The 14,265-nt window shown below is 35.7% G+C and overlaps 1 protein-coding gene across 1 annotated transcript in view; it reads right to left on the reverse strand.

Moving 5' to 3' along the window:
• LOC311079122 (CD276 antigen homolog) overlaps positions 1-13,553 on the reverse strand; it is a 140,093-nt gene extending 126,540 nt beyond the window's left edge. Inside the window, exon 1 of the mRNA XM_084108323.1 lies at positions 13,367-13,553. Coding sequence (XP_083964449.1) covers positions 13,367-13,418 — 52 coding nt within the window. The 5' untranslated portion in view covers positions 13,419-13,553. The remainder of the gene's footprint in view (positions 1-13,366) is intronic.
• Between the last annotated feature and the right edge of the window lie 712 nt (positions 13,554-14,265).

The following is a 14,265-nucleotide window of genomic DNA, read 5'->3' on the forward strand; positions in this document are numbered from 1 at the left end:
GAGGGTGCAACCATTTAACCTTTGCAACAACATGCATTTGGGTCTAGGACTGGTTCCTCAAAGCTGGATTCACTAGCACACCACTTAGCAGAAACACAAGCAGATCTTTCAGCTCTGCAATTATTAACAGAAAGTGTAATTCCAAGATTCTTAACTTTAGTGCAAGTCTTGGTCAAACGTGCCACTTGGAGGACACAATTGGTTGGATATATTTTATGGTACATTAATGACAGAATATCCCTGTCAGATTCTTCTAGCACAACATCCTGGAATGGGGGCAACGGCTCAAAATTGTCTACATCCTCTAAAATAAGCATTTCAGACGAGATGTAGCAATACTGTTTTATATACAACATGTCAGTGGCACCATTAAGAGACATGGAATCTTTTTTTTTAATGCTAGGATGTTGATATATTCATCACCGAAATCGCAAGGCAATGGCATTTGAAGCTGTTGGTTCTGTTGAAAATGCCTCATGATTTGAACTTCAATGTTTCTGTTGTTATTTTGATACTGCCCTAACATTCCTTTCAACCGTTCAAAAGAGAAGCACCAAAATGAATAGACAGGTCCGTAATCTAAAATGCAGTCTTTCAGATGTAAATGCAGATGCATGTTGGGTGTGCATTTCAATGGCCCATAGAGAGCAACAAACTTAGACAAAAATGTCTGCAGATACCTGTCAGCTACTTCTAGCCTGTCTCTGGAGATAACCCTTGAGCATATGAGTATGCATGCTTGTACAAAGTCAGACCACATACAATAATGCCTGTCTTCAATCAACCCTTTCAAACAAAACAGAGAATATATAGTAGTCCAATTTTTCCACTGATGAGCAGTAAATCCACTAAATCCAGAGGCAATTTTCTGAGGAATCCTTCCCACATCCTGAGGCACCTTTAAATAGTCTATTCTTCTTTGTATTTCATCAAGTTTTTGGGTGTGTAAAACACCAAGCTCAATCCACAACCTGAATATGTGCCTGGCTGTTCCAAGAAGCAGATTATGCATTGGATCAATAACTACAAATCTTGTAGTGTCATAGTACTTGAGGTGAAAAAGTTCAGACCATCTTGCACCATATTGGGCTTCAAATATTTTCTGGGCTGCCTCGGTTGTTGCCTTCTCAGTCATTTTAGCATACGGCTAATGTTCCTCTGAGGTGCGTGGGACCCATGAAGAACGGTCAAAGCCAGAGAAGTCTGTTTTTCCCCCAAATGTCGTCTTCTTGAATGTTGTGTACCTCTTAATGCTCCATGGCCCACAAAGCCACCACACTTGCGGGAAGCTGGAATGTCTGATGAAAGGCAAAGAAGAGCAGCTCTGTAGACTTGGCACCCCAAGAATGAAAAATCCATTATGGCAACTCCCTCCCACAGTTCACGAAGCTCATCGACCAAAGGGTCAAGATAAGTGTTTATGTTGTTCTTTGGCTCTGTGGGTCCTGGTATAACTCTGGAGCACCACCGGAGGGATCCGTCTCCAGACTATTAACCATTTCCTACCGAACTCAAATTCCCATCATGCCTCTCACCTGGGACTGATTGAGCAACACACCTGGCACCTCATTTACACACACATTTAAAAGCCACTTCCACACACCACTTCTCAGCGAAGTCTTGATTCGCCCTGGCCATCATTTCTGAGCGTTATTTCCCATGTTTGCTTTGTATTTCTGACCTTGGACTGTTTACCTCGTTTTCTGATTGTTCTCTGCCTGCCCCGACCCGGATTGTTTACTGGACCTTGCTTATTGCTGCCTGCCTCGACCTCTGCCTGTGACCCTGATCTTCTCTGCTGTCGATTACCCTGCCTGTCCGACTATTCTAATAAAATCTGCAAATGGATCCCTCTGAGTCCGATGCTTCATTACAAAAACGTTCCTCGCATGGCAAACTCAAAATCACCAAATATATGATCCCTACTGAATATGGTGAATATTTGAATGGTTGATACCAATCAAGGTTCATCATGAGAGCAAAATTGCAAAGTCTCCCCCATTGAAAGTCTGCCCAAATCAGTCCATCATATACATCTGCCATCACAGAGTTAGGAATTTGTCTTTGTCTCCAGGCCTCACACTTCTCTAAAAACCCAGGCCTTTTTAGCAAGGTCTCTAAAGACTGAGTTAGTTTCTTGTAACAATAGGTTTGCTTGGGGTACAGATATTCCTTGCCATTGAAGCTTATCAAATTTTTCATTAATAGAGTGCCACATTTCTTCCTCAAGTTAGATGCCTTGTGTGGATGTTTGTAGAATGGAACATATCCACATGTGTTACTGGTTGCTGAACCATTCCTGGTGATATGGAAAGACTCAGAAAGGGTAAATGTTGTCTTACACTTGGGACAGACAGCATATTCAGTGAAGTTGTCCCTGTTTATACTGGTATATTTTCTTAGTGAATATAAAGTCTTGGGAGTCATACCAGCAAAATTGCTAATTGCATCAACACTGAGAATATTTCCAATGAGCCACATCAGTTGTCTGAGGCATAGCAGCAGTGCAGTGATGGCATTGTCTGAAATGTTGAACACTGCTTGCCAGGTTAAAAGCATCATTGCTAATAGCTTTACAAGTAACTGACCAGAGCTATCTTCATTGGTATTATCTTCTTCAGTGTTTTTATCTTCTGCAAAACCCAAATGTTCAATGTGCTGGTCATCTGTAAAGACTCGCTCTTCGTGGTCACTGTCCTCATCTGAAGACATTTCACTGAGCTCCAAGAAAAGCCTGAGCTCATTGCTGTCTTCATCTGAAATTATAATAAAGAGGAAAAACATTTCATAAAAAAACAACAGCAACTATAAGTGAAATATAATACACATATATGTGTGTGCATTAACTTAAATGTGAGGAGACTTACCTTCAGTAATATATGATAAATCAAGAAGATCTTCTACTGAATCTTGGTTTTCATTTAAATGCATGTCTTCTTCAAATATAATTCCCTTGCTCTTGGTTTCCAAAGTTCTCTGTAACAAAAATAACAATACAATGATTTGTAGCTACACACCTATTTACAAATAAAAGCTAAATACAAAGATATACAAAGAATAATAACAGATATGACCAAAGTTGCAATAAATATAAGTTACAATGTATTAATAAACAATACTCATACTTAAGGGTTAATACATTCAGGGACAATTTGGCCAAAATAACCTATTTTGCATTAAAAACAAGCAAATCACTAAATGAGTTGAACGTTTATTTTGTGATAACTCTGACCAAAGCAGATCACGGGCCTACACACTGCCAGCACCAGTTAACAGACATCAGATATAAAAAAATACTGATGATCACTATATTATTTTACTTGTCATTTGGTTTTACATTGTATAACTTACCCAAGGGAATACCAGCTTCATCCCAGTTCACATCTCACTGTCTTCCAACTCCGTGTTGTGATTTGTCGCAGCTTTAATCCAAGCTCCCTTGACAAAAATAAACTTTTTTTTGTGATGATAAAAATGTGCATGTGAAACTTCTCGTTGCAATGGTCGCAAAACCGCCGAGCTCTCTTTCTTGTGTTATTGTCAGCAGTCGGTTGTCCTTCCATGTTGAAAGGTAATATGTCCAGCTGCATCATATTTATTCACAAAATTAAATAGATTCACTTGCAACGCGTCATACCGAGGGTGTGGTTTAAATGGAAAAAGTACTTCCGCATCCAAACAAGCTGCAAGAAAGCGTTTTGAGGTTTGAAATCCACCACTCACAACAGAGGTGGTGACGTAATGGAGGTGCAACCAATAACGTTAGTGTATTGCTTCAAGCGCGCGAAAAACACTTTAAAATGCCAGCATTCTTTCCGGAAGTAGTGCACAGAGAACAAATTTTCTTTTTTGCGGTCGAGGTTTGGACATTTTTTTCTTCTATATATTTAATATGGCGTGTAGAAGGAACCTGAGCTTTTCTACTCCACTATATAGAGGCGAGCAAGCAGGCTCAAGCCCAGTCAGTGTGACCAGTCAACAACCAATCCAGTTTGAGATGAAGGACCAATAGGGGATGGAAGGCAAAAAGGTGCACACAGGTGTGAAAATGTCTCCTGAAAAAAAACTTTAATGGGTTTACTTGCCATGGCAACAAATGGCTGTAGCACGGAAGTATACGTCCACAACATACATCCGATTTGGTATCATTTCGGATGTATACAGATATATATGGACCCATGGAATTTGACCTATCCGGCCAGTATACTCCTGGATTCTTCCGAATTTCAGCAGTGTATACAAGAGTATACTGGTCCGGATACACCTCTTTGCATGCAGTGCATGTGATTCCTGTGTAAAGATTATCCATTAACTGGTTCTTTTTGTTTTATAAATTTACTTTTCTTATTTCTACAAATATCTGCCTGATAAATATGGACTTAATACACAATTATTATTATTAAACAATATAATCTTAATTTTATTTAAAGCAAACAATACATTTAAATGGTATGGGTTCTCTGCATATTTTGTCATTAAAAAAATTTAAAAATCCAAAAAGTTAAATAAGGGTTGAACTCTTGTCACTGTGGGGCAGCGCTGAAATCAACCATCTGACCCAACAGCGAGATATAATGTCTATCTATCTATCTATCTATCTATCTATCTATCTATCTATCTATCTATCTTTTTCTTTTTCTTTCTTTCTTTCTTTCTATATTTTTTTCTTTCTTTCTATCTATCTTTTTCTATCTTCTTTCTTTCTTTCTATCTATCTATCTATCTATCTATCTATCTATCTATCTTTTTCTTTCTTTCTTTCTTTCTTTCTTTCTTTCTTTCTTTCTATCTATCTTTTTCTATCTTCTTTCTTTCTTTCTTTCTTTCTTTCTTTCTTTCTATCTATCTATCTATCTATCTTTTTCTTTTTTTCTTTCTTTATTTCTTTCTATATTTTTTTCTTTCTTTCTATCTATCTATCTATCTATCTATCTTTTTCTTTCTTTCTTTCTTTCTTTCTTTCTTTCTTTCTTTCTTTCTATCTTTTTCTATCTTCTTTCTTTCTTTCTATCTATCTATCTATCTATCTATCTTTTTCTTTTTTTCTTTCTATATTTTTTTCTTTCTTTCTATCTATCTATCTTTTTCTATCTTCTTTCTTTCTTTCTTTCTTTCTTTCTATCTATCTATCTATCTATCTATCTATCTATCTTTTTCTTTTTTCTTTCTTTCTATATTTTTTTCTTTCTTTCTATCTATCTATCTTTTTCTATCTTCTTTCTTTCTATCTATCTATCTATCTATCTATCTATCTATCTATCTTTTTCTTTCTTTCTTTCTTTCTTTCTTTCTATATTTTTTTCTTTCTATCTATCTATCTTTTTCTATCTTCTTTCTTTCTTTCTTTCTATCTATCTATCTATCTATCTATCTATCTATCTATCTTTTTCTTTCTTTCTTTCTTTCTTTCTTTCTTTCTTTCTTTCTATATTTTTTTCTTTCTTTCTATCTATCTTTTTCTATCTTCTTTCTTTCTTTCTTTCTATCTATCTATCTATCTATCTATCTATCTAAGTCAAGCAAGATAGTCGATCTATCTATCTATAGCAAGATGCAATGTTTTGAGATTTTATGTATGTTACTCTGTTATCCTTTTTATGTACACTCGTGTCGTCTTTGACAGTTGTCTATTTCTTTGACTTATGTTTTGTTTTTTCTTTACAGGTAACACCTCAAGACATTTTTTTATGTAGAGGTTTACAACATACTTATTTGCAAAAAGCAGATACAATAAAGTATACACTCTTTCTAAATGCCTCTTTTTTATTTATTTTTTTAATATTAAAATGACAGTTTCTCTTGAATTCAATGTCCAATACAGTATGCACACCTCATTTTAAACAATTTTACTGCAGCATTTTGTAGATACATCACATTTTACTATTTCAGATGCCTATAAAGTCCCCATTTCCCACAGAAAGGGCATCCCTCCCTCACCTGTGGATCAAGACGTGCTCTGTGTCTGTTCGTGGATATTATACCATGCACTAACCTCCACTGAAGATCTCCAGGTTTGTACAAGGTCCTCCAGCTGCCCTTGGGGGAAGCACCTAGAGTAGGTAGTCAACCAGAATGCCTATTACTGCCGCGCCAGCCAAAAATAAACCAGTCGCATTTCAAAGTCATTCGCGAAATGACCGCCAGGTGGCGCAAAGCGATATCATGCAAAACAGCAGCAATTGCCGTATTTTGAAATGTAAGTGGGATTAAAGTCGATGAAACACTACAACTATGGTAAACAGAATATAACCATTTTTTAGTGCAGAAAAATAGAATCAAAAGTTAAAAATAGAGATGACAGCAATATATATATTTATATATATTTATTTTATATATATATATATATATATATATATATATATATATATACATATATATATATATATTTATTTCTTATATATATTTCTTATATATATATATATATATATATTGGGGTTCCCAATACAGAAAGAATTTTTATAAACATGGTTTTAAGCCAGGGGTACGGGGATTTCCTTCTGGTCTAAACATCCCAGCTTCTGCTGAATTATTTGAACCCCCCTCCACAGTAATCAATGCTACACTTCACCAATATACCATATAAAATATATAAAATAAAGATATGCAACACGCACATTTAAACGACAAACAATAAAATCAGAACCAGCGTTTCAGTTACAATCCTGGTTCCAGTGGCCTTAATGCATGCACGGCTTTTCAAAATGTCACAAAGCGTTTTGGGATTGTTTATAATTAAGTGTTTGGCACACCACGATGAGTGGCGCTGCATTGTTCTAAAGTCGGGTTTTATCCTGGCATGTTGAATTAGTGTTCAACAAACGCGGCTAAAATAACTTAGGCTAATATACTCCGTATTTTTATTTTTTGGTCATACAGATAAGAGTAGAGTTTCCTACATTATTCAAAACGGTACACTTTTATTCATATAAGGCTAACGACAAAAGTTTGTCTGTCATCTCTGTCTCCGGGAACTGCGCATCACAAAAATATTTAGTTAATAAACTTTTATGACAGAAATATCACTACATGTAACCTAAATTATTTAATTCCTTCATTATCAACACTTTAATAGCCTAATGCTAATGTCTAGAATAGCTATTTAAGTGTGAATTGCGACTTCTCTTTGTTTTAAGTCAGTCTCAAATTCAGATAGCCTGTGGGGAGGGTTGGGGGGGGCAGTTCAGTGGCTTTATCGAGGGGGTGCAGGAGTGTTAGTCGCCCCTCTTTCATATGGAGAGTGTCGGAGAGCCAGTCTGATGATACAGAACAGGCAAAGTCCCTTTCAGGATAAATCTCTCAATGTGTCCAAATGTAGGCCCTATAGCCTATTGTAGTTTTATTTATTGTATTTAAAGGTTTTTCACACAAAATTTTAATTGAAGTGTTCCATCCAGTTGTTTCAACTGGTTTTGTAGAGTTTTAGAATGTTTGAGCAGTGTGAACGATTGTTAACAATCTGGCATTATTAAACATGTTGACGAAACGCGTTCATGCCAAGAAACGAATGGGAGTGCTTTAATTCGTGATCAACCTCGTTTTATTGTAAGGCAAATTCAACTAGGCATTCTGTGTCTTTGAAGCAACAAAGCCTAAATCATTTGTTGCAGGGTTTTTTTATTTTATTTCGTGATTTGTGTTGATGACACGCAGCGACATATACAGTATTATCAGCTGTATGATGTTTTTACCCTCAAATGTTTAATTTCGAGAGAGACCCACGCGCAGTGAGGCAGACAAAATAAACTTGCTAAAAAGAGATCCAGCGCGAGAGAGACGCAAAGAAAATGCCTGTTCTTAATTTATGTTACTTTGAACTATTTTCATTTTTTACAGTTTTAATTGTTCAATTTCTTTGGCAATACAAGAAGAATATAAGAATCTGTATTTCTTATTTTGCATCGCAAAGGGAATAAACTCTAAACTCGATGCAACCTTGTTTTAAATAAATAAACTGTCCCAACACTTTGTTTAAACCTTGAAATGTGCGATGGGGTTTCAAACTTAATTAATTTAGTGTTCTTTTACATTTTCATTGTTTTTTATATTGATAGCAATACTATTTAGTTAGTCTGTGTTTTTTTTATAGCCAAGTCAACAAAATCTAAGTCTTTTTCTGATTTGTTCAATGTATGGATCTGTTGTGAAAATTTTCTTTCGTTGGTATGGCCGGGAATCACTGATTTCGCAGAGTTAAAAAGCAATGGTTCTCTGTCACAAACTTTGGGCATTATTTGACTCCCGAGAAATCTTGAAAAGTGTCCATGCTTTTAAGATTGATCTATAAACCGATGTTATCAATAGGATACCCCAGCCCAGCTCACGTCTTTCCCATAGAGGAGTCTCTGAGCCACTTGAAGTCTGAAGGTCTTTACTCTGGATCTGATATCCACTAGGTCTTGTCCTCCTTCCTGTCTGGGCAGACATATCACTGGAGCCTTTAGCCAATGCTGTCCCGACCAGAAAAAATCCACCAGACATCTCTGAATTTGTCTCACAAGGTCTTCTGGAGGTTCAAGGATCATCATTCTGTGCCAAAGGGAAGAGGCTACGAGGTTGTTTCATATCAGCACCCTTCCCTTGTAGGACAGCTGGGGCAGCAACCATTTCCAATGAGACAACCGCGCACATACTGTAACAGGCCTTTATGTACTCAACTGTCCCCCAAAAAACTCCCAGATATTTAAAACCTGCCATTCCGCATTGTAAACCACCAGGAAGTGATGGACTATTAACAGCTTGGCCACACCACACAGCATCGCTTTTACATCAGTTAACTTTAGCGGATGATGCCTTTCCATAGCACTCTAGAGCATGCTTTACCACATCAACATCTCTATCTCCTCGAATTAAAACTGTTATACAGTACCAGTCAAAAGTTTGGAAACACTACTATTTTTAATGCTTTTGCAAGAAGTCTCTTATGCTCATCAAGCCTGCAGTTAAAAAAAAAAAAAAAAAAAAAAAAAAACAGTAATATTATGAAATATTATTATAATTTAAAATAATGGTTCTCTTTTTTAATATACTTTAAAATGTAATTTATTTTTGTGATGCAAAGCTGAATTTTCATCAGCAAGTACTCCAGTCTTTGGTGTCTTATGATCCTTCAGAAATCATTCTAATATGCTGATTTATGATCAATGTTGGAAACAGTTGTGCTGCTTAATATTTTTTTTATAACCTGAGATACTTTTTTCAGGATTATTTGATGAATAAAAAGTTAAAAAGAACTGTATTTATTTAGAATAGAAATCTTTTGTAACAATATACACTACCGTTCAAAAGTTTGGGAACAATAACTATTTTTTTTTTAAGAAATTAGTACTTTAATTCAACAAGGATGCGTTAAATTGATAAAAGGTGATGGTAACGATTTATATTGTTAGAAATGTTTTTATTTTGAATAAATGCTGTTTTTATGAATAAATGCTGTTAACGTTTTACTCATCAATGAATCCTGAAAAAAGTATTCCAAAAAAATATATGAAACAGCACAACTGTTTCCATCATTGATAATAACTGAGTATCAAATCATCATATTAGAATGATTTCTGAAGGATCATAAGACACCAAAGACTGGAGTACTTGCTGATGAAAATTCAGCTTTGCATCACAAAAATAAATTACATTTTAAAGTATATTAAAAAAGAGAACCATTATTTTAAATTGTAATAATATTTCATAATATTACTGTTTGTTTGGTTTTTTTTGGTTTTAACTGCAGGCTTGATGAGCATAAGAGACTTCTTGTTTCCAAACTTTTGACTGGTACTGTATCATCCGCATATGCAGATAATTTGACAGATTGCTGGGAGTTTAAAAAAGTTAATTTGTAGTTTACATAACAAGGGTTCAATAATTATACTATAAACTTGGCCCGAAAGGGGCTTTCACAGGGACACTTAGGCCACCATCCATTTTTATCATACATGTGGCTTCAGTGTACAATACCCGTATCATCGAAATAAAATGATCACCAAAACCAAAGGCCTTTAGAGCATCAAAGAGAAAAATGTGATCCACGTGATCGAAAGCCTTCTCTTGGTCTAATGATAAAAATCTCATTTCAATTTGTTATCAAAAGCATAGTCATATACGTCTCTCACTAAATGTAGATTATCTACAATAGATCTATCTTTTAGGCAGTAAGATTGATCTTCATGTATGCAGTACATTATATAATCTGGTGGCCAAACATTTGGAAATGATTTTGTAGTCCGAGCACTCCAGTTCTTTAAGACTGTTAAATCAGGGAGTAGTGTCAGCACTGCACGCTGAAAGGGAAGAATTCTTTCAGTGACACTTTTTTGAAGAACTTCAAAGTAATTATGTCCAAGAACAGGCCAGAAAGCCTTACAGAATTCGGCAGGTAGTCCATCTATTCCAGAGAATCCCATCACAGCAGCCGTGACTTCTTCACATGTAAGTTCAGTCTCTAAAAAAAGTTTGTGCTTTGGGGTTAAAACATAAAGCAGTTTGTTTCTACATTGGTCATCTGATTTTGTATAAACTTGATTAGAAATCCACAGCAATTTTACGCATCTCTGTTTGATCAGAAGTGTCTCGACCATTTAGGTCTTTTAAACAGTACATCAATTTCTCGTCCTTTTTTTATGCTCTAGAAGTAGGAGCATCCATATCTCTTGCTGTTACAAAACGATTACTTGTAAGAGCTCATTTCACTCTTTCATTTAAAATTGAGCTCAGCCGGTTAGTCTTTTCAGTCCACAGATCTTTAAGGTTTATAGAGTCATTCTTTGCTCAATACCAATAATTTCTTTTTCAAGACATTCCAAAGACTTTTTTATACAAAACAATGAATGTGATAAATATTGTTGACAAAAAATCCTTATTTGTACCTTCCCTATTTCCTACCATTGAATGCATTTTCCATAACAATTCTTCTCACTCTTCCACAATGACTTAAAGCTACACTGTGTAGGATTTTCTCCCATCTAGCGGTGAAATTGTTTATGACTACCAACTGAATATTACTTTCTAGCCCCTCCCTATCCGAGGGCGTTTTAACTCCTACGGTGGCCGTATTAATACAAATCTGCTGGCAGTCGTGAGTAATCTCCCCCTCGCATTCGTCTCGGTGCCACTGAGTGTAAAAACGCGAAAGGCGAAACTTGAATTTCCAGGTATGTCCCTCTTTGGCTAATGTATTTTCAAGATGGAGGCGCAACATGGCTGCCGTCATTCGAGCGACTCGCTCGTATGTATTCTAATTCTATGTATTCGCTCGTATATACTCAAATTTCAAAAACATGTTTATCTTCTAATAATTTAGCATAATGTCTTTTATACACTCTTTTTAATAAAGTACACTCAATAGTGGCAACTTTATGATCAGACATTGAGCTGGGAAGAATAGTTGAATTTATAACTCTATTCCTCATGTTACGTGACATATAGAGTCTATCCAAACGTGCAGCAGAAACCGTCTCATTACTAATCTTCACCCATGTATACTGACGTGTAAACAGATTATGCTCTCTCCATACATCAGATAGGTTTAGATTTTTTTTAAATTATTATTATTTTAGCTATACACATGAACAAATACATTTCCATGTAACAGAAAGCAAGAATAAAAAAATAAAAAACAATAACAGGAAAAAAAAACAGTCTCTCAGTATTTTACATTGATTTTCTATACCTCCTCTTTTCTTAGTCTTTTATTAACACCTCTCCAAGTCCACCACATTTTAAGAACGATCTGAAAGGTCCCCAAACTCCATCAAAATCTGTATATTTGTCCCTTAAAATATAAGTAATCTTTTCCATTGACATATTTGTTACCATTTCTTTTAGCCAACGTCCTATACGTGGTGCACAAATATTTTTCCAATTTAAAGAAATAAGCCGTTTTGCTTGAAGAATGCATATATTTATAAACACATACTCTTTCTTTTTTAACTTGATCTCCTTAGGAAACAAATGTAATAGAAAAAGTAAAGGTGACAATGGAATGTTAACATCAAGAATCTTCTCTATCATTTCTTTCACACATTTCCAAAATTTTTTGACTTCTTCGCACTCCCATATGCAATGATATAATGTACCTTTAAACTCACTGCATCTTAAGCAAGTGTCAGGGACATTTTCATTATATTTATGCAATAGAGCTGGAGTTATATAAATCTGCATCAACCACTTATATTGTAGCAGTTTCAGACGTGTGTTCATTGTTCATGATTGAGCCTCTTTACATGCTTCCATCCAGTCCTCCATCTGAATATCCTCGTTAATATCCAATCTCCAGGCTTCCAATTTGAAGAATCCTTTGATCCTGACACCAGCATATTGTATAATGATGAAATTAAGCCTTTACTTGAACAATTTATTGTAATTTCTTTTTCTAAGATAGACAATGTTGGCATATCCAGAGGATTATTTTGTGATCTGAGTATGAAATTTCTCATTTGTAAATACTTAAAGAAATGTTTTTTTTAGGAATATTATATGCATTGACTATTTCCTCAAATGACGTAAGAGTGTTGTTAACATATAGATCTGCTATCTTTTGTATGCTCTTGTCTGCCCACATCTTGAAACCTGCGTCCAATCTGCCTGGTTTAAACTTTGTATTGCCCCAAATGGGACTAAAGCAAGATAAAGGGTAGGAGACACCTATAAAATTGTTCACATCATACCATACGAGGTTTAGATTTTTAATCACATTGGCTAAGCACAATTCACTCTGTACATGAGGTTCCTCACTATTCCTGCCCTGTGTAAAATCCAAGGTACAATTGAAATCTCCCCCGAAAATAATGAGATCTCCTCTGTGTTGTTGTCTTAAAAAAAAATTCTAATTTAGTGAACAAACGTATTCTCTCTGTCTGCACCTATATTTGGAGCATAAATATTCACAAAAAGAAAAATAAGATTGCTAATTTCTGCCCTCACGATCAACAATCTCCCTGGATCAGCTTCATTTTTTTTTTTTTTTTTTTTTTACAAGATTGTCACTTTAACAATAGGGGGAAAAAGCACTGCCACTCAAATTGGACCCATGACTAAGGACTTTCTCTCCTCATATGCCCCATTCAGCCTCATTGCTCTGATCACGCTCCCGAGAAGTCTCTTGTAACAAAACCACACCCATATCTTTCAAATGCATAATCTCTGAAAGTAACCTATTCTTTGTCCCATCTCTCATCCCATTAACATTTAGAGATCCCACCCGCAAGACTTCCCTCTCAGAAACGCACTCAGTCCTCCTCACCCACACTCCCAACATGCAAAACGCAGAGAGAGAGAGAGAGAGAGAGAGAGAGAGAGAGAGAGAGAGAGAGAGAGAGAGAGAGAGAGAGAGAGAGAGATAATATAGCTAATCATAATATAATGAGCTACGTACCATCAGCGATCATCAGCAGTGCTGACATCAAAACACAGCTCGTCTGGTGCATCTTCAGATGCTAAATTATACCAAAACGATTACGTCTTTTAGCTATAAATTACCACAAATATAGATGTTTCGCTGAGGGAAGCTCATGTTCGTCAAATGTCCGCAGAACCGTTACTTTCACTTGTACTCTTTACTTTCAGTTTTAAATGGTCCTCCGGCTGCGTCGAGTCATGTGATCAGGACTTACTGAAATACAGGCAGTGTAATAAACACATCCTCATATGATCAATCCCAGAGAAAGTTATCATGTCTTTATAACAGAGCATCACCAAACTACCAGGTTTCCCACTGGTCACTCCAGCCGCAGTTTAAAAATACACGGTCAAGACAGATTATTTTAAAAAAAGAAAAAAACTGTGCGCATATTACTATGATTACGGTAATGTCAGGAACAGCGGAGAGAGAGAACGCGCTTTCAGGATTGAGTAACTCAGTAGTGTTCTCTTTGAATAATGGTTTTCTTTATTAGTCTTTAAAGGGATAGTTCACCCAAAAATAAAACTTCTGTCATCATTTACTCACACTCAAGTTTTTCCAAACCTGTATGAATAACTATACAGTTGATGAACCCCGTTGACATAGTCATGTTTTCCTACTTCAAAATATTGTGTTCAGCAGAAGAAAGAAATTCATACAGGTTTGGGTGAGTAAATGATGACAGAATTATTTCTTTAAGGTCATCTTTCAAATCATTGTTTTATGTAGATGTGTTTACAACAAGATTATTTAAAAACAACAGACAAAATAAAGTACATATTCTTTCAAAAGATCTCAATTGCTTTTTGTTTTAATGCATTTGTAGCCGGTGAGGTGGCAATTAGTAGAGGGCGTGGCCAGATAGGTAGAGG

The sequence above is a fragment of the Abramis brama genome (genome assembly GCF_963993115.1).
Source record: "Abramis brama genome assembly, chromosome: 1".
Classification (NCBI taxonomy): domain Eukaryota; kingdom Metazoa; phylum Chordata; class Actinopteri; order Cypriniformes; family Leuciscidae; genus Abramis; species Abramis brama.